We start from the raw sequence: 18,153 nt of genomic DNA on the forward strand, positions 1-18,153 counted from the left end.
CCTAAATCCACTGTAACGGATTTAAAATGGCCGTTTTCGTCCGTTACAACAAGTATCCACAGTACTCCCCTTTCCTCCTTCCAGTCTCCGTCTCCGGCCGCGACCCCTTCTCTCGTCCCGCCGCCCACATTAACAGTGCCCCGCCCCCTTGGCTCCTTCCCGTCTCCATCTCCGGCCGCGACTCCTCCCTCGCCCACCGCCCATATTGACCCCGTCTCCCTCCTCGACTCCGAGACTTCCTTCTCTTCCTCCTCCGACGATGACACCGGCGAACCGCTGCCGCCATCTCTCCGTCATTCACAAAGCTCGAGGGGCTGTGGAGCGGTCGATCACGGCCTTGGGTGGCATTGCCTTCCCAAGCTGAATTGGAGCCCCCCCAAGGACGCCGCCTGGATCTCCGCCGACGGCACCCTCCGCTGCACCTCTTCGCGGACATCACCCTCCTCCGCTCCTCTGACGCCATCACCCACAACCTCTCCCACACCCTCCCTTCCAGCAGCGACAACGAAAGATCCTCCACGACAATCTTCTACCTGCCCTCCGCAAGTGGTACCTGTCTCTCCGCCCAGAAATGGAGTTCGGGTGCTTCGCCCGCCGCCGCCGCTGCCTCGTCGGCATCTCCCAGTGCGAGGTAGTGCTCATTGATCGCTGCCACAAGATCCAGCCCCTCATCGAGGCCTTCTTCGCCAAGGTCGTGAAGCCGAGATTCAGAGAGGCGAATCGGGTGGGAGATCTCGATGATGGTGCTGAGCGGGTTCGCCGGAGAGACAACGACGCCGAGGGAGAGGAGGGCGAAGCAGAGTAGGGGGATGTCGAGGCGGGTGGGTCAGAGGACGAAGGAGACGTCGCCGTTGGAAAGGCCAGCGCGGGAGCAGAGAGAGATGGCAAGGGTCGGAACACGAGAGACGAACTCTGGGGACGAGATGGCAATGTCGGTGGCGGCGTCGATGAGGGCGAATTTGGAAGGGAGGGGGAAGGAGCGGTGGGGAAAGAGAGAAATCCGTTAGTTTGTTTAACATGAAGTTAGCAGCAAAGAGTTAAAATTAACAGTAAAAAGTAATATGCAATGTACGTAGCAAAAATTAAGTATTAGGATATATATTTTTAAAATATTAAAAAAAAATCTGTAATAATCTAAAATCTTGAGAAGGATCAGAGTAATTTACTCATTATACTTTTATTTAAAAAGTACACATAAAAATATTAACTTTATTTACACATTATAATTATAACAAACTATCATAATAATGTTAAATAATTTCATTCCCTTGTCTGTCCAAAGACTCCGAACCCCGCAACCACAACAAAAGAAAAAAAAAAAAGAAAAAAGAAAGAAAGAAAGGCTGAGGTGGAATAGAAGGTCCAAGCCGGGGGAGTTTCGGTTATAATAATAAGATGACGTAAAGAGATAAGCTGAAATCTTTGTGGCAGTTGTTATTATATATTGAAATCTCGGAACGCCTTTCCTATTCAAAATTAAAATTAAACTGGGAAGCCGCATCGTCATCTATTTCTAGATTTTGAATGAGAAAAACAAGATTGAGCTGAATTTCCAATGTTAAATCCAAGCATGTTGTTATACATTTCCAAAACAAGATGGTATATCCTACCGTTTTGTTGCCTACCGAATACGACCAGTCGTCATTCCCTCTTCCTCTCACGCTTCTTTCTTCCCTTCCGCGTCCCTGCCGCACCTCCTTCTTCCCTTTCTCCGTTTCTCGACCGCCACCAGCGAAAAATTATGAGAAAGAAACAAAATTGTCGTCTTATTGCTCCATGGTTCTCTGGTCAAACCGCAATCTGGATTTATAACTTCCGAGGCTTTTGAATCCTATTAGCTGGTTCGGATCGAGAAGAAGAAGACGTCTTTCTTCAGGTTTTCTTTGAGAGAAATATCGAAATCGTTGCTTGGATTTGGAGGTTGGAAGATAAAGTATTGCTTTTCTAGCGCATCTCTTGGACTTTGGTGAGGCCTTGAAGGCGCTGTTTCATCGTTTGGGGGAAAAAGATAAAAAAAGATCCCTTTTTTTGGAGCCTTTTGTTGGATTTTGGCGAGGTGTTTAGGGTTTATTGGAGAGAGATTTTGATTGGGCTGCATGGGTTTTTAGCTGATTCCAGGACGGCAACCGAGGAGATGAGAAGAGAACAAAGCGAGACTCGGTTGGAAGATCGAAGCAAGGAATGATGATGGGTTTCGGAAAGTATGGATTCGTTGTCGTCTGTTTCATCTTGTTTCATGTTCTGGTGTCAAGAGGTTCCGTGGGGAAGCAGAGGCTGTTCTTGGGTTTGAGAGATTTTTCTTTGCTGCAGGCATCTCCAGACACAAATGAAGATGCGGTAAGGGGATTCTATCCTATTTCACTTTATAAAAATCGAATATTTAGAGATAATTCAAGGATGTATCTTGTCATAATGGTTGGAATTAGCCCAAACATAATGATTGTTTCGATCCGGAAATATTAGTTTAATTTCTTAATCATGATTAACGGTGCTTTAATTGAATGATGACTTGTTTTTAATCTTCAGTAGGACACATTGTACAGTGCAAGTTCTTGCTCTAGAGATGAATCGCGGTCCAAGTTATAAATATGAATCGCGGTCCAAGTTATAAATGCCTTTTTCTTTTGAGTAACATTTATTGCCCTCTAGGTTTATGTCATTTCAGTGCTCTGTCTCATCAATTATTTGTCATTCATTTATGGGGATATCTCTAGGAGAATAGGGTGGACAAGTGTGAATGCACTTTCTGTTTAAAACTGAATCATCGAGGGAAAGTTTTCAGAGTATAGTTATTAGGTCAGCTATATTGCATAATAAACAGACTGTTTCATGTAGATTGACATTACTTGCAATTGATGCCACATTATATGATACGTAAAAGATTCATATGAGTGTTGTGCTAGTTCAGAGAATAAACACCAGATGAAGCTTACCCTTAGTTAATCTTACCATATCATATTATCATTCTACGGGTAGTTCACATTTGCCACCAATTGGATCCTGGCCAGTCTTCCTCACTGTCTACAAACTCACCGTCATCTGGTTCATCTCAGCATCAACCTGCACCAACCATCTCCATTTGTAGTTTATATTGTTGAGGTTACAATATTTGTGGACCTCTTAGCCATTTGGCTATAGCTAGCCATGTTATATCAGGGTTAATTCCATGACATTTTTTTAGAGTTGCCTATATCATTGTGGGTCACAATCATGATTCCCAAGTTTAAATTTGTCTCATCGCCATTGATGCATCTTCATTGCCTTGAGTAAGCTAAGTTGATACATTCTTGTGGTGCGATGTCTTCTTGTGCTTTATACTCCATCTTGGCACTTGTATCAAGTTTTGTTCAAAATTTGACTTCTGTGCTACTTCCTCGGTGCTTGTTTCCTGTCCATGGATCTTTGCTGATAGCACATTAGTCCATCTTTGATGTTTCAAGCTATATTAGTTTTTGATTCACCTTGACTATGAAACAATCGGATCAGATAAGTCACCTCGCAATTCGATTTACTTGTCCCTTAAAATAAGGATTGGAGAATCCTTGACCCACTCAACCCTGCAGCTTCTTTCATCTGTGCTAAAGAGGAATTACATGCTCTGGACCGATTATCCAGAGAGTGGATTCCACCCTTCAGAAAGACCCGTCATAAATAGTAATTACATCAAATACATGATTGATACATCATTCCAACTTCTGTCCTTTTTTTCCTTGGATAACTAGACATGACACTTATGGGTCATGGTTTTAAGATTTGGGTAGGTCTTAGAAACTGCAAGCATGGTGTTTGGATTTCAGCCAGACCTGATCCTAAACCTGTTGGTTTTAGAGCATATTCTCCATAACTAATCATGGATTTGGAAAATTTTTAAAGAAAATGTGGTGTTATTACTTTTTAAAGATTTTTGAAAGAGAGTTGTATTTTCTGGAAAGGGATGCTATTCCTAAAGCTTGAATTTCATACGTCTAGACTGACAAATTCTCATATGCTACTGTTACCAAGGACACTGTACTATGGCATGAACCTTTTCTTAAGGTATAATTTTAGATTGAAAAATTGCCAAAATGATTCATTTCAATGTCCAAAGCATATACTATAAAATAATGTTTCACCTATTTTCGTGGCTTGTATTTTTTCTTATTTTTCTGATATTTTTATAAGGATGTATGAAGAGGAGGAGAAGAACTGAGATGACATGGATGAAGGTCGTGAGAGAGGATATGGAAAATCTTAAACTAATATATGACCCACACAGCAATGCTTGGCAAATAAGGATCCATAAATCCAAATCCCAAACATATGTGCCAAAATGATTCATTTCAATGTCCAAAGCATATACTATAAAATAATGTTTAACCTATTTTCGTGGCTTGTATTTTTTCTTATTTTTCTGATTTTTTTTAAGGATGTATGAAGAGGAGGAGAAGAACTGAGATGACATGGATGAAGGTTGTGAGAGAGGATATGGAAAATCTTAAACTAATATATGCCCCACACAGCAATGCTTGGCAAATAAGGATCCATAAATCCAAATCCCAAACATATGTGGCAAAGCCGGATGGTTATTTTTATTGTATAATTGTGTCTGACATTGCCTAAATCGGAGCTCATTTAAGTTGGACATAACAGAAACTATATCCAAACATTAATGTGGAGACATTCTAAGTGTATAATTTATTGTCTCGTTATTGGAGTCTAAGTGATGTAATTTTATACACTGGCTTCATGTCATTAAAAAATCATGCATTCATTTGCTTGGTCCTGATGTTTCAGTATCATTTAACCTATTTATGTTGGTTTTAGGTCTAATATTATGATATCTTTTAAAGTAGTTTTGCTGGGTTTAGACAGTTTAGAACTAAGTCCTTTGGAGTTCCATGCACCTTGTCATGAGTTAAATTCAATAACATTTGGAGGTGCCAGATCCGCAAATTGTCATGCTTTAACGATGTTGATAATTTTTATATTTGCTATAAATTAAAAATTTGCTTGTCATACATCTGTATTTTGTCTCCAAATTTGAATATTTATTCTTTTTTTATTTCTTGCAATCTGAGCAACATACTATTAGTAATTAGTTGATTATATATGTTTTAAGCAACATATTATGAAACTCTGAAACTCTGGCTGATGACAGAGATGCTATGACAACAGGTGGAACAGATGTGGCTTACTTGTGGTATAGATATTAAAGACATAAAAGTAGTTGCAACAAGTTTTGATCACTCCTTTACCGAAGGCAGCATACTGGAAGCAATATCTCTTCTTCCTCCAGAAACCAAACACACCTTTCTAAATTGTTTGAACAAGCAAAACTTCCCATCACCAGTCTCCCAACAGGACAGTTTGAGAAATCAGCATGTCTTTTATTTTGAGTCATTAGGTTCGCATCGTGCTTCAAGAAGGCATTTGTCTGATCAACCTTCTCCAAGCACACCACCTGCCTGGGTCCCAGCCCCATCCTCTGTTTCTGCACCATCATCTGTTCCAGTTGTATCTGCAGAGAAGCAAAACAATAGAAAAAGAGTAGTAGTTATTGTCATTATTCTAACAGCAGCAGGCACATCTTTTCTTGCGGCAGGCATCCTTATTTGCCATAAAAGGTGGCGTAGAAACAATGGCTACTCACGATACAGCCAAAAGGATGATAGGCCTCTTCCGAGTTTGAGTTTGGGTGACTTCTCTGGTATTGGTTAGTTTTTATTTGAATCTGTTGTGGTATACACCTTGTATTTCACAGTGCTGATTTTGTAGTATTATACCAGGTTCTTCAAAAAAGTCTTCAGGCCAAGGAAACCCAATTGACCCGAATAAGTTTGGGGCTTTGCCTTTAAAACCTGACCTTAGCCAAAATGATTGCATCTCATTTTTACATAGTGGCTCAGCCCAAACTTCACCATCTGAGTCACTGATTTCCAACTTTTCTTCTGATACTTCCAATGCACCAAACAATACTCCACCAAAGCCACCACCTCCTCCACCAATGCCTCCTGCTCCAAAGTCTGCTCCCTCCCCTCCTGTCCCACCACCTCCACCACCCAATAAGATGCCTGGTGCTCCCCCTCCACCACCTCCAAAAGCTGTTTTACCTCCTCGTCCACCATTAGCGGGATTACATCAGCCACTGTCAGTTGGCCCAAAACCACCTTCTGCTCTGCCTCTCAGTGTGAGTGCTGACACTAACGCACCAAAAGCCAAGCTGAAGCCATTCTTCTGGGATAAAGTTTTTGCAAACCCTGATCAGTCTATGGTCTGGAATCAAATTAAATCGGGTTCCTTCCAGTAAGCTTCACCTCTCTCTTATATTGCTTCTGAATTGACAGATTATTGAAACACTAAACCAACGATTTTTGTTCTGCAGGTTTAATGAAGAGATGATAGAAACTCTATTTGGTTACAGCTCTGCTGATAAATATAATAGTGAAGACAAGAAGGAATCATTACTCAAAGATCCTTCTCCTCAATATGTTCGAATTCTTGATCCAAAAAAGTCACAAAATTTAGCAATTTCATTAAAGGTACTGAATGTGAGAATAGAAGAAGTCTGTGATGCACTTAGAGAAGGTAATTTTTTATATTAATATCATTTCCGCAAACTTGAGTAAGAACAGATGCTATCCGAGACTAAGTTTTTTGAAGTTGGCAAATTAAATAATGTTTAGCAAACTTCTAACATAATTTCCCTGCTTCTATATGTTAATTGTAGTTTTACTTGAACTCCTGCATCCTTCTGAATAGAACAAATGGACATGTATGCCTGATACATAATGTATTGGCATCTTAGAGTCTAAGAAATTCATAAATTGTTTCATTATAATTGCAAGGAATGAAGAAGAGATCTATATGATGCCAAAAAACATTGAAATAATAATAATAATAATAAAAAGATGAAAGAAATTGTTTCTATATTTTAATGATATACAGTTGTCCAAATAATTTTCTGTATCTCTGTTCACACTTTTTCCAACTTCTTGACATGTCAAAATGAGACAAGTCCATGCCCATGCAGCATTTATTAATAGTGTGTGAGGGTCTGCCAGCCTTCTGATTTAGCATCTAATGATAATACTTCCAGGAACTCTTGCTGTATGGTCATCTGCTCATCGGTTTTTTGTAATATGACCTAGATACAAGTGTTTGCAAATTGGTTTACAAAGTACCTATATATATATATATATGTTGTTAATGCATTGGCATCATGTTGTCCTTTCTGCCATAACCAGGAAATGAGCTTCCTACAGAGTTGATCCAAACATTGCTAAAAATGGCTCCTACTGCTGATGAAGAGCTACGGCTCAGACGATATACTGGTGACCTTGCCCAACTTGGCCCTGCAGAACAGTTCATAAAGGCACTGGTGGATATCCCTTTTGCTTATGGACGGTTAGATGCGTTGCTTTTAATGGCTTCTCTACCTGAGGAAGCCTTGAGCACTAAGGAGTCATTTGCAACATTGGAGGCAAGTGTGGATCTTCTTTTTCTTTGGCCTTCCTTTGTCTAGTATTTTTAGTTAATATTGCTGGTTTTAAGGTCAGATCTTTTCTATTAGTCTTATGGCCGATATGAATTTTGTGATGTAAATTTAAAATCTAGCATTTGACTTAAAACAAAGAGAAAGTTTGAACATAATGAAGTAGGAAAATAAATATATAACATGAGAGAGGAAGAAGAAAAGAAAAAACTGGAGAATTGCATGCAGAATTTTTTTTGATATTCAGAAGATAAAAGAATTGAACTTAAAGGGGACTCGATTTCGAATTTATGGTGGTACTATCCTCCTTAGTCAAGGCTAAGGAGCCTAGCCATAATGATCTGAGTTGCAAAAGGACTTCTAACTTTCTAAGCTATCAATTTGCTTTTACAAAGTTAGATACCATGAAGCCCCTATGCACGACAGGAAGGCAATGAACTCACTTATCTTGATGACCCTAAGCTTTCCTGGACATAGCTATAACTGAAACAAGACTGTCAGCAACATTTATAGTGATGATAGGACCCTAAACATTGATTTAATAACCCTTGCTCAGTACTCTCGATGACCATTGCTAACTTATATGTGAGAATGATTGATAGGAGCTAAGCATATGGATTTACACAGAATAACAGATCAGTGGCCCTATATCTTTGTGCTGCTAAAAAAGATGCCCAACCATTATGGCCTCTAGTAGGCCTGTAGTATGACTTGAAACTCAAAATTAGAGACTTCCTAACATATGACAAAAAATCTTAAATGAACACTAACTGGAAAACAGACTAGCACATCTGAAAAAGAGGATTCGAGACTGAGTACCTTTCAATTTGAGATGTGGATTCTTGAGACTCTAGGATTTGACAATTTTGATTGATGAGTAATTTGAGGAGCACATCTATTTGTGACCTTTACATTGTTTATGCAACCTTCAACCTGGAGGGTACCAACTGGCTGAGTCGATGAAGTCTCTTGTTTTGATACAAGAGGCTTGGCTCCAGTAGCACCATCAGTCTGTGGTATTTGGCAGGACTTCCAACCATCAGCAACTGGTGTACATAAAGACGAATTTGCAACTTCATTAACCAATAAAACCTGTAACTTCATTAACCAATAAAACCTGGATGCATGTAATTAATGTAGGCTAATTATCTTCAAATTGGAATGCATCTTGTATAATTTTTATTTCGTCGAAGCATCATCCTGGAGTTGCCTAAGATGGGCAATTGAAAGTTCAAACTACAATATTCTTCAACAGGTGGGACACCTCCCACTTATTCAAATTTTATGGGTAAAGAATGATCCTTTTTTTTTGTTGAGTTAAGCAGCCAATTTTAGTTCCTCCCTTTCATTGGAATCAATCATTTATTTTAATTTCTCCGTAAATATCTTCCAACTTATTTTCTTATTCTTTTTCCTTGCAACATCAAGAATATTCTGTTGGAGATGGTTAAGGGAACTATATCAAACCTGCCACACATGATTCACTTGATTTGTTACTGAAGGGTGTCATTTATTGCCCACTTTATTAGATTAGACACTACAGTTGCTAAATTGCTGCCACATGACATGGATCAGATGAATTAGTCAGATCAATTAGCATTTCTTCTCCTTTTCAGATACATCCTGACTTTCAACATCAGCATACGCCCTGTAGCTTTTTGAACTTTGTCTTCCTTGATGCAACCTCTACCTATTTATATATTTGTCACATTAGGAATTTATATTCCCTTAATTTTTTTCTTACCTGTTGCAGTAACTTTAAGGGAAAGCTTGCCATCATACATTGATTTGCTTATGTTCACCAGAAGAGTAAGAGCTCTATGGTTGTACATGGACAATGGTCTGTGCCTGTTTATTAAATAACATAATGTCTTGAATCTCAAAATTACTTGAAGCACGAAATTGTATTCTTCCTGAATTTGATGCAACCTATATTTCTATATGACCGGTGCATTACTTTTGTTTAGTCGTTCACGTATTGTCCATGAACAACTTAGCAGAATATCATATATCTAAATCATGTGGTATTTTCACTTCACTTTCATCAGGCAGCCTGTACAGAGCTCAGAAATAGTCGTCTATTTTTAAAGCTATTAGAAGCTGTTCTTAAAACTGGTAATCGCATGAATGATGGTACCTTCCGCGGTGGAGCACAAGCCTTCAAACTTGACACACTCCTGAAGCTGGCAGATGTTAAAGGAACTGATGGGAAGACAACATTGTTACATTTTGTTGTTCAAGAGATTATCCGATCTGAAGGTGTGCGTGCTATTCGTCTGGCCAGGGAGCAGAGTGGGAGCATCTCCAGTGTGAATTCAGATGAATTTACTGATGATACTTTCCAAGAATCTGAAGATCGTTACCTTAAACTTGGCCTTAAAGCTGTTTCAGGGTTAGGCGATGAACTTGAGAATGTCAAGAAGGCAGCAGGTTTGGATGCCAATGCTTTAACTAGTACGGTGGCAAGTCTTGGCCATGGGCTGGTGAAGACAAAAGAGTTCCTGAATACAAGCATAAAAAGCATGGAGGAAGAAAGTGGGTTTCACCACTCACTCAAGTGTTTTATAGAGCAAGCTGAAGCTGATGTCACTTTTTTGCTGGAGGAAGAAAAGAGAATAAGATTATTGGTGAAGAGCACAGTCGATTATTTCCATGGAAGTGCAGGGAAGGATGAGGGATTGCATCTGTTTGTGATTGTCCGAGACTTTATTAGGATGGTAGACAAGGCATGCAAAGAAGTGAGAGAATTACCAAAGAAAGTAACAAAAAAACCAAGTAGAGAACCAACAACATCTTCACCTGTGCGAGATCCACGACAGTTGCTTTTTCCAGCAATAAGGGAGCGATGGGTTGATAGTTCTAGTTCTGATGATGATGAGAGCTAAACTTTAGATGGAGGAGGTATGCCCTTTTTTTTTCCATTCTTGAATGTGATATTCAATAATTAGTTGTGAGAACTTTTAACTGTTAGGAACACACACACACACAGAGTACATGTAGAAGTGACAACAAATCCCTGTCAGAGACCGTCTGGGCCATTGAATCAAATTGAAGAAATCCTAAGCATCTAAGCTAATAAAAAGCTTTTGTTTCAGGTTTCCAGCTTCTAAATACAAAAGGATATTCACTGGGTCGAAGCAAGAATTCCTTTCTAATCTGACATCTATTTTAATTTCTTTTCTAATGCAACATCTGTTAAAAGAATTCCTTTCTTGACTTCTATCCAAACTCGAACTTTATGCAACCCATCTTTTAAGATGTGATCCTCTTAAATCAGACATCCTTTTCATTTCCATCGAACTATTTCTTCTCAAATTGTCCTGAGTTCCTCTGAAGAAGTGGTCAAGTTTATAGGTCCACATTCTATCACCACCCAACAGATGAGGAATATGTGATTGATGGTCTTGATCTGATATAAATATCTTCTTAGCTTTACAATGTATCATAATGGCATTCATAGTTGGTTGAATAAAGACTTCAACTATGAATCATGTTGACTGTTGGAGTCTTTCTGACTTCCAGGTCCAAAATCACTCTCGCATTTAACACTTAAAGAGGATCGCTTGCTAAGCAAGATTGCAACCCTTTCCTGGCTAAACTCCTTCTCAAGTGTCAAGATCTGTCTTTGCTGCATTCTTGGCCCTTGGATTTAATTAATCCCTTACCCAAAATTCAAGGTGCTTTTTGTTCTAAAATAATAGAGTGCTCTCAGCTCATGCCAATCATGTTAAATTCTTCTTTTTTTTTTTTTTTTTACTTTTTTTTTGATGTAACACTAAATTCAATAAATGTAGTGGACTCCTCATTCCATACCTTATATTTGGTGTTGGAAGTTGGAACCCCTTGACCTGTTTCCTGCCATTTGTTAGATACCCAATTTCCATAGAACATATCACCGTTCCTTTGAATGAAAATACTACCTTCTATTCCTTCAACATCCTCACAAACCTGAGCCCGTTGACACCATCTCACATGGAGCTAAAGCATTCACAGACTGACTTGTTCTTCAATTGAGTTAAGCATTTATCTCTAGTCCTTTCTCCAAATTTATAAAACTCTCTTGTAAGAGCATATGCACCTGGATTCCTGGAGATGCTCCATCTCCCTGACTATGCACTGTTGTCTATTTGTCTATTTTCTGCCAAAATATGCCAAGAGAATTCCTATAATTCCATTCAATAATGGAAACATAAGCAACACATTTAAAATGAACCAGGATATGATGTGTACATTTGAATGTAAGCAGACCTATACTATACAATGTGAATCAAAGTATAAAACAATTCATTTTATTATTCTTTTCCAAAGCTAAGATTTTAACATTAATGTATATCACAGTTGATATAGTAATACTGCATCAATGAATTTTTATAGCTAAGATGCGATTGATGATACAACTGTTTTGTTCCCCTACTACATGTGTATTTGTGTATATTTTGCTAGTAGCTTTGTTCAATTTGCTATACTAGAGCTGGTGGTCTTGTTCAATTGTTTTCTTGACTGAAGGCACCTTGGTGGTCTGGCAGATGATTGTTTTCTTTTTTACTCTTCGCCTGAAGAGGCATTTATCCTTTACTTATCCTCAGATCTTTCTTTACCATGATTGTAATGTCTGAACTTCTTGTTTTTGGCACCAGAGACTTCTGAACCTTAGTACCCTTTTCTCCCTTGTGTTTTCACTGTTCCTATTCAATAAATTCAGGGTGGCTATCACCCCGCTTTCAATCAACAAAAAAAAAATTTGCTATACTAGAGCTGTAGAAATATCTTGAGAAGCACCTTAAGGTTTGGCTAAGGTTAGTTACCTTTTGCACTTCTTGGGTTCACAACCTAGATTTTTGTTTAAGCTACAAAAGTATTACCTTACCATGGCTTGAATTCGTCATTCTGATCTTGTGGTTGTGGTTCTTCAGGACTCCAAGATGCACTGACATATGATTTACTAGTTGGCATGTGTTCCATTTCGGCATGGTATTGCCTATAAACTTGAACCGGTTTAGCTTCTCTGACCGAAACACATGAACCAGAAGGCAGGGTATTGGAATCATGAAGGATCCCATCTGGATTGCTACATGTGCCACGAGCGAGGTTGCACATGCACAATAGCTGGGATTTATTATCTTGGATTGGTCCTGCATAAAGCCCACCTAATCCACAGGAAAATTAGATTGATTGATTGAATTGGTGATCATTCTTTTGCTTTTTTTAAGGAATGGACAGAAGAAATTATGAGGAAAATTTTGATGCCTGAATATGGTTTCAGTTTTAGCTGTTAATTTGTTTAGGGTAAACCATAGTGTAAATCTCTCTCTCTCCCTCTCTCTCCCCCCCTCTCTCTCTCTCTCTGTCTTACTGTGTATAAATAAAATTTTATAGTGTTTTAGACACTGCACTACCTTCTAACCCACAAAGGAAAGATATTGGACTACCATTGACTGTCTTGGATTCCATGTGCTGTGCTAAGCTGTATAATGATTCTATTGTAGCGTTGTTGATCATTCGGCAATCATGGAAAACGAAGGTTGCATTGCTTTTGGTTTTCTTGGTTGTAAAAATAAAAAACGCAAATGTGCAAGATTAGCTGTTTCAAGGTTTGAGGGGTTCCGAGTGGCTGGTTCCATATTTCGAACTCACCGATCAGATCATAATAGAATAATCTTATTTCTCACCCTCACTTTTCTTATTTATAGTAATATAGGATAAAAATTTTGTTTCATTTTTTCACAAAGTATGGCATTGTTAACTATTTTTATTTCTCATAGATACGAAAGGAGGAGAGGTGGTTGCGGGGGTGCTGATTGTCTTTAGCAAGAGTTCCTTATTTTTTAAAAACTTAAAAATATTTTATCTGCTTTCAGTTTTAGCAAATATAATAATTTTGTTTTTATGTAATAAAAATGCTGGCAAAAAAAAAAATATTTTTTAATTTTAAAAAGGGAAAGCATTAAAAAAATTGATGTGAAATAAGACTTGAGCAATATGCTGGAGATTTATTAATTCTTACAAAATTATGGTAGGTTGATGCTAATATCTTGAGTCTTTTTTTTTTCTTCTGTGTTTAAATGTGTTCAATGTACCTTCTTAATTTTAAAAAGTTTGAAACAAACTATTTAAGTTTCTAAATCATTTTAAAGTGACTATTTTGATCATCTTTGTTGAGCGATGGCACATGAAATAGGATAGACGTTTAAATGACCTTTTGTGCCGAAAATATCACAGAGCCTAGATCTCAAAGCATTTCAAACTTTTTTTCCTTCTGTATAAATCTCAAAATACCTTTAGTATATGGACATAGTTAAGGATCAAAATACTGCAAAAATTTCAAAGCAATTGAATCTTTATCAAAATACCACTATTATATGGCTGAAGATCACATGCATAGTTTTCAAAGCAGTTCGAATTAGAGGTATAAAATGAGTTGAATCGAATAGCTAGAAATTCGAACTTGATTCGATTTAAAATACTTAGACTTGAAACTTGATTCGAAATTGACGATCAAGCTTTAATAGTTCAAGCTTGAGGTCAGTTCGATAAAAAATAGATAAAACTCGAGATTGATTCGGCTCAACTCAAATATCAATCGAGTCTTATTTGAGCTCAAATTTAAGTTCGAAATTGAGCCTTATTCTACTAATTATATATATATATATATAATATACATAATTTGATAGACTCGTAAGCTTTCTAATCAAGTATTTTGCTACTCAAGCTCGACTTAAATAAAATAATATCCGAATCAAGTTTAAGTAGCTAACCAACAGCTCAACTTTTTTGCACCTCTGTTCCAAACTTCATTCATCTGTATGGTTAAAATACATTCATAGATATCTAAAGAGGATGAGGGCATTTTGGTCACTTGAAATGATGATCGATCCAAAACATTTTAAGGTTGAAATGGGATTGCTAAGGATATCATGATAAACTTTTTTTTTTCATTTTGGTAAAGCTTTAGCTTTATTCTTGGGATGCTGTGGCTTTAAAGGTTACACGTTCAGGGTTAAAATTGGATGTGGGCCGATTCCATGTCCATCAGGCCTAGCTTGCTTTGGATTGGATTTCAAGTAGCTAAAGATAGTAGGGCTCAGTCTTCGATCACAAAGCCCAAACATAAATCAGGCCCAACCTTAGCCCTCCAGCTCAATTCAAAAAACATCTTGACCCAACATCTCTCTCTCTCTCTCTCTCGCCACCACGTCCTCTCCCGACGCGGCCACAAAAATGACCCCTGCCTCATTCCGACTGCACTCAACATTGGCATCGCCACCATCCATCAGAGCAACCCCTTATCCAAGATTGCTCTCAAAATGGGTGATGTTGGGCGACCCCAATATCTCTTTCTTAAAGAAGACCTTTGTGGGCATCTAATTAATCTAATTACTCTGGATAGAGATGGCAATAGATCAGATGTGAATCAAACCGGCCGATATCTGTATCTACACCATCAACAAAAATTTCATACCCCTATCCGTATCATATCCATCTCGAATTGAATTAAGTCAGATCAGATTTTAAGAATAAATCGAATTAGATATATTTAAAATTTTTATATATTAAAAAAAATGCAATGAAATAGAACCTATAAATTGATAATTTTGTGATCAAAAAAAAAATTTTCGATCAAAAATCTTCAACCTTACAAAATATCATGCTTCTATTAAAATTAAGTTCTCAAAACCTCAAATAACTAATTCACACAACCACAACTCAAATAAAATTTTATATAAAAATAAAAAATTTAATCAAAATCTTAAAAACCCTTTTAGTCATGCTCAAATGCTCTCCTTTCCCATAAATCTCTGAAAAGAATAATGACAAAAAAAATAAAATGAAATAAAAATAATCTATGTGAAAAAAAAAAATGAACATCTCAATTTTTTTTTTACTTATCTTTTTTTTCTTATTTTTTTTTTATTTTTTTTAATTTTTTCTCAACACTTTCCATTCTCGAGATCCTCAATTAGATGAAAAACTTAGAGTAATTAAATAAAAAAAAATCCCATCAAAATTTAAAAAAATCTCTAATTTATCCGGTCTCCCACAGATGCTCTCATTTCCTAAGATCTTAAGAAAAAAATAATAATAATTTATATGAAAAAAAATCTTATATCCTTTTTTTTATATTTCTTAACGTTTCCTTTGTTCTCTCAAATTTTCCTTGTTTTTTTCATCCTTAAAATAGTTTGTCTCAAATTGTCCTTGTTTTTTTCATCCTTAAAAGGGTTTCTTAAGTCTCAAACCCTCCGCACATCAAATGCCCAATAGACCGGACCAAATTGCTACCCCATAACTCCAAAAAACCTTTAGCTATTGAAAAGAAATCATCATTTTCGAATTCTAATCTTCACTTCTAATGAGATCAAAAAGAACTATGAGACACCAGAACGAGTGGAAAAATATTTGTGAACGTTCAACATAATCTTTTTGCCTCATTAGAGCCTGTTTAGATATTTCTATCCAAATATCCCGCTGAACTCAAGCTTGCTAACTTGCCTAGCCTACAATCTTCTAAAACCCCGTTCAAGTCTTATCATAATTCTCAATTCTATGGGGAAAAACGAAAATCCATGTAGATGTTTTTTTTTTCCCTCCCAAAGAATTTTGAGTACAAGGATTTAATGTAGTCCCTGCTCAATCCCAAATCCAATAAAAAAAATCCAACTCAATCATGCTCAAAAATCAAGTTTATTTGCTTACTCAACCGCATATTTTACCAAAAGAAAATCCAAATCCTAATCTGCAAGCCTATTGGTTTACAAGAACAACAAAAAGATCCATTAAGGCCATTTTTTCTCTCACACAAGACTCGGATATTGGATTGCTGTGGATTTTAACTAAGCTGCCTAATCCACTAATCCAGCAAAAAATCCAGCTCAATTTTGCTAGATTTCTCAAACGTATGTTTATTAATTTTTAAAGCTTGGAGGAGGCTATAGCAGATACGAAGAAAAATAAATTACATCAAGACCAAGACCAGTTTCAAGTTCAAATTTGATTTCATGAGATTCATCTAATAGCCTAAAACAGGCAAAATGTTTACTAAATCCCAAAGATACCAAAGAAAAGGCAGTCCAATCCAACTCCATAGGAAGGAAATTTTTCATTCAATCCTATCATGGGATCAAAGAAAAGCCACCGCACTCCAACTCCAGCACAAAGGACAACTATATACAAGAAAAAAGAGTACAGCGCAATATAAACTTAAAACTGTCTTGTAACATGTGTATCCACCGCACATCCCAAATCCAACTACTTTACACAAAAAAAAAAAAAAAAAACAAAAAACAAAAAAAAAAGTAGCTCCAATCAGCTCTACTTATAATATCTCTTTTTCATAACAAGTCTCCCATTAAATCATAACGGATTAAAGATTTCAATGCTATAATTCTAGAAAGCAAGTGACAAATAATCATTAAAAAAAAAAGGTTAAGATGACGCTTCCCGGGTCCACATTACAATCTAATCTATCTAACTGACGCTACACCGCGAAATCCCCCTATAATACATCACAGCAACCCACCACCAAAAAGGAGAAGAAAAGGGAAAGAAAACTAAAACGTATTTAGCTCTCATCGTCGACGGTCTTGGAAGAGCCGGTGCCGGTCTTCTTTGGGAGCAATAGATTGTGGATGTTGGGCATCACACCGCCGCTAGCGATCGTCACCATCCCCAAAAGCCTCGATAGCTCCTCATCGTTCCTCACCGCGAGCTGGATGTGCCTTGGGACAATCCTGGTCTTCTTGTTGTCCCTCGCTGCGTTCCCGGCCAGCTCCAAGACCTAACCACAAGCGATATTCGCGATCAAAATCAAAAATTTATGAGCAAAACCTGATAAAAATCGTAACTTCATGCAATATGATCGATGCCATGAGGAAAATTCGGAGGGATCCGGACCGACATTGGAATATTCTCTTAAAAGTATCAAATTTCTTGATCCAGAGATGAGTAGGAGGAAGGAAAAGGAGGGGGACAGCGAATACTACCTCGGCGGCGAGGTACTCAAGGACGGCGGCGAGGTACACCGGAGCGCCGGCACCGACGCGCTCAGCGTACTTGCCGGCCTTGAGGAAGCGGGCGATACGGCCGACGGGGAACTGGAGACCGGCCTTGCTGCTCCTAGACGTTGCCTTCTTGGAGGCGGCGGAGCCGATGGCTTTCCCTCTTCCGACCATGTTGACAAGAAACTAGGGTTTAGGTTTGGAAGGGGTAGAGGGGGACGAAGAGAGGAAAAATTTCGCGGGACTCCAGCCGAGCGACGATTTATAGGCCGGTTCTTATCTCTTATTTATAGGGTTACAATGAGAGGGATTGTTGGACCAATGAGAAAGGATTACGCGGATCGCAATCTCAACCGTGGATTGGTAATGGTTTTGAACGGTTGGATGTGTAAAAGTAGCTCGAGGAACTTTTGTCCTTGCCAATCAACCAAGGTGCATTGAGGTGGCCCGCATCAGATTATGACCGTAGATGCTGTCTAAACGTCTATTTAGGTCCCTGTCACACCGAGAAGTTTTACTTACGAAGCACTGCATCCGACTAGAGGTGGTAATCAGATGAGATCGACGGATCAAATTGGATAATAGATCAAAAATCTATTATCCTATCTATTAATTAGATAGATAAAAAATAAATTTAAATTTAATTATTTTATTGAATAAATAATTTAGCCCGATATATGATAGATT

General features: G+C 37.9%; 2 protein-coding genes and 1 pseudogene across 5 annotated transcripts; 2 read left to right on the forward strand and 1 right to left on the reverse strand.

Moving 5' to 3' along the window:
* On the forward strand, nucleotides 1–805 carry LOC140858766 (cell division cycle protein 123-like; annotated as a pseudogene).
* A 665-nt stretch (nucleotides 806–1,470) lies between these two features.
* On the forward strand, nucleotides 1,471–12,887 carry LOC140858547 (formin-like protein 10). 4 transcript variants are annotated; one of them, XM_073259401.1, is made up of 7 exons: nucleotides 1,471–2,337; nucleotides 5,155–5,692; nucleotides 5,766–6,282; nucleotides 6,362–6,564; nucleotides 7,224–7,463; nucleotides 9,524–10,372; nucleotides 10,567–11,202. In XM_073259401.1, the coding sequence occupies exons 1-6, from the start codon at nucleotides 2,182–2,184 to the stop codon at nucleotides 10,354–10,356; spliced, it is 2,487 nt and encodes an 828-aa protein (XP_073115502.1). In that variant the 5' UTR covers nucleotides 1,471–2,181; the 3' UTR covers nucleotides 10,357–10,372; nucleotides 10,567–11,202. The 4 variants fall into 4 exon arrangements, with proteins under 4 accessions (XP_073115502.1, XP_073115501.1, XP_073115503.1 ...); XM_073259400.1 differs by lacking the exon at nucleotides 10,567–11,202 and adding an exon at nucleotides 12,385–12,887 and having other exon boundaries at nucleotides 1,473–2,337; XM_073259402.1 differs by lacking the exon at nucleotides 10,567–11,202 and adding an exon at nucleotides 12,385–12,887 and having other exon boundaries at nucleotides 1,474–2,337; nucleotides 5,155–5,686.
* Nucleotides 12,888–16,779: 3,892 nt separating this feature from the next.
* Nucleotides 16,780–17,719, reverse strand: LOC105036831 (protein H2A.7). The gene is made up of 2 exons (XM_010912561.4): nucleotides 17,452–17,719; nucleotides 16,780–17,246 (listed from the first exon to the last, which is right to left on the reverse strand). The coding sequence occupies exons 1-2, from the start codon at nucleotides 17,638–17,640 to the stop codon at nucleotides 17,031–17,033; spliced, it is 405 nt and encodes a 134-aa protein (XP_010910863.1). The 5' UTR covers nucleotides 17,641–17,719; the 3' UTR covers nucleotides 16,780–17,030.
* Between the last annotated feature and the right edge of the window lie 434 nt (nucleotides 17,720–18,153).

Source organism: Elaeis guineensis, chromosome 6 (assembly GCF_000442705.2).
Source record: "Elaeis guineensis isolate ETL-2024a chromosome 6, EG11, whole genome shotgun sequence".
Lineage (NCBI taxonomy): Eukaryota > Viridiplantae > Streptophyta > Magnoliopsida > Arecales > Arecaceae > Elaeis > Elaeis guineensis.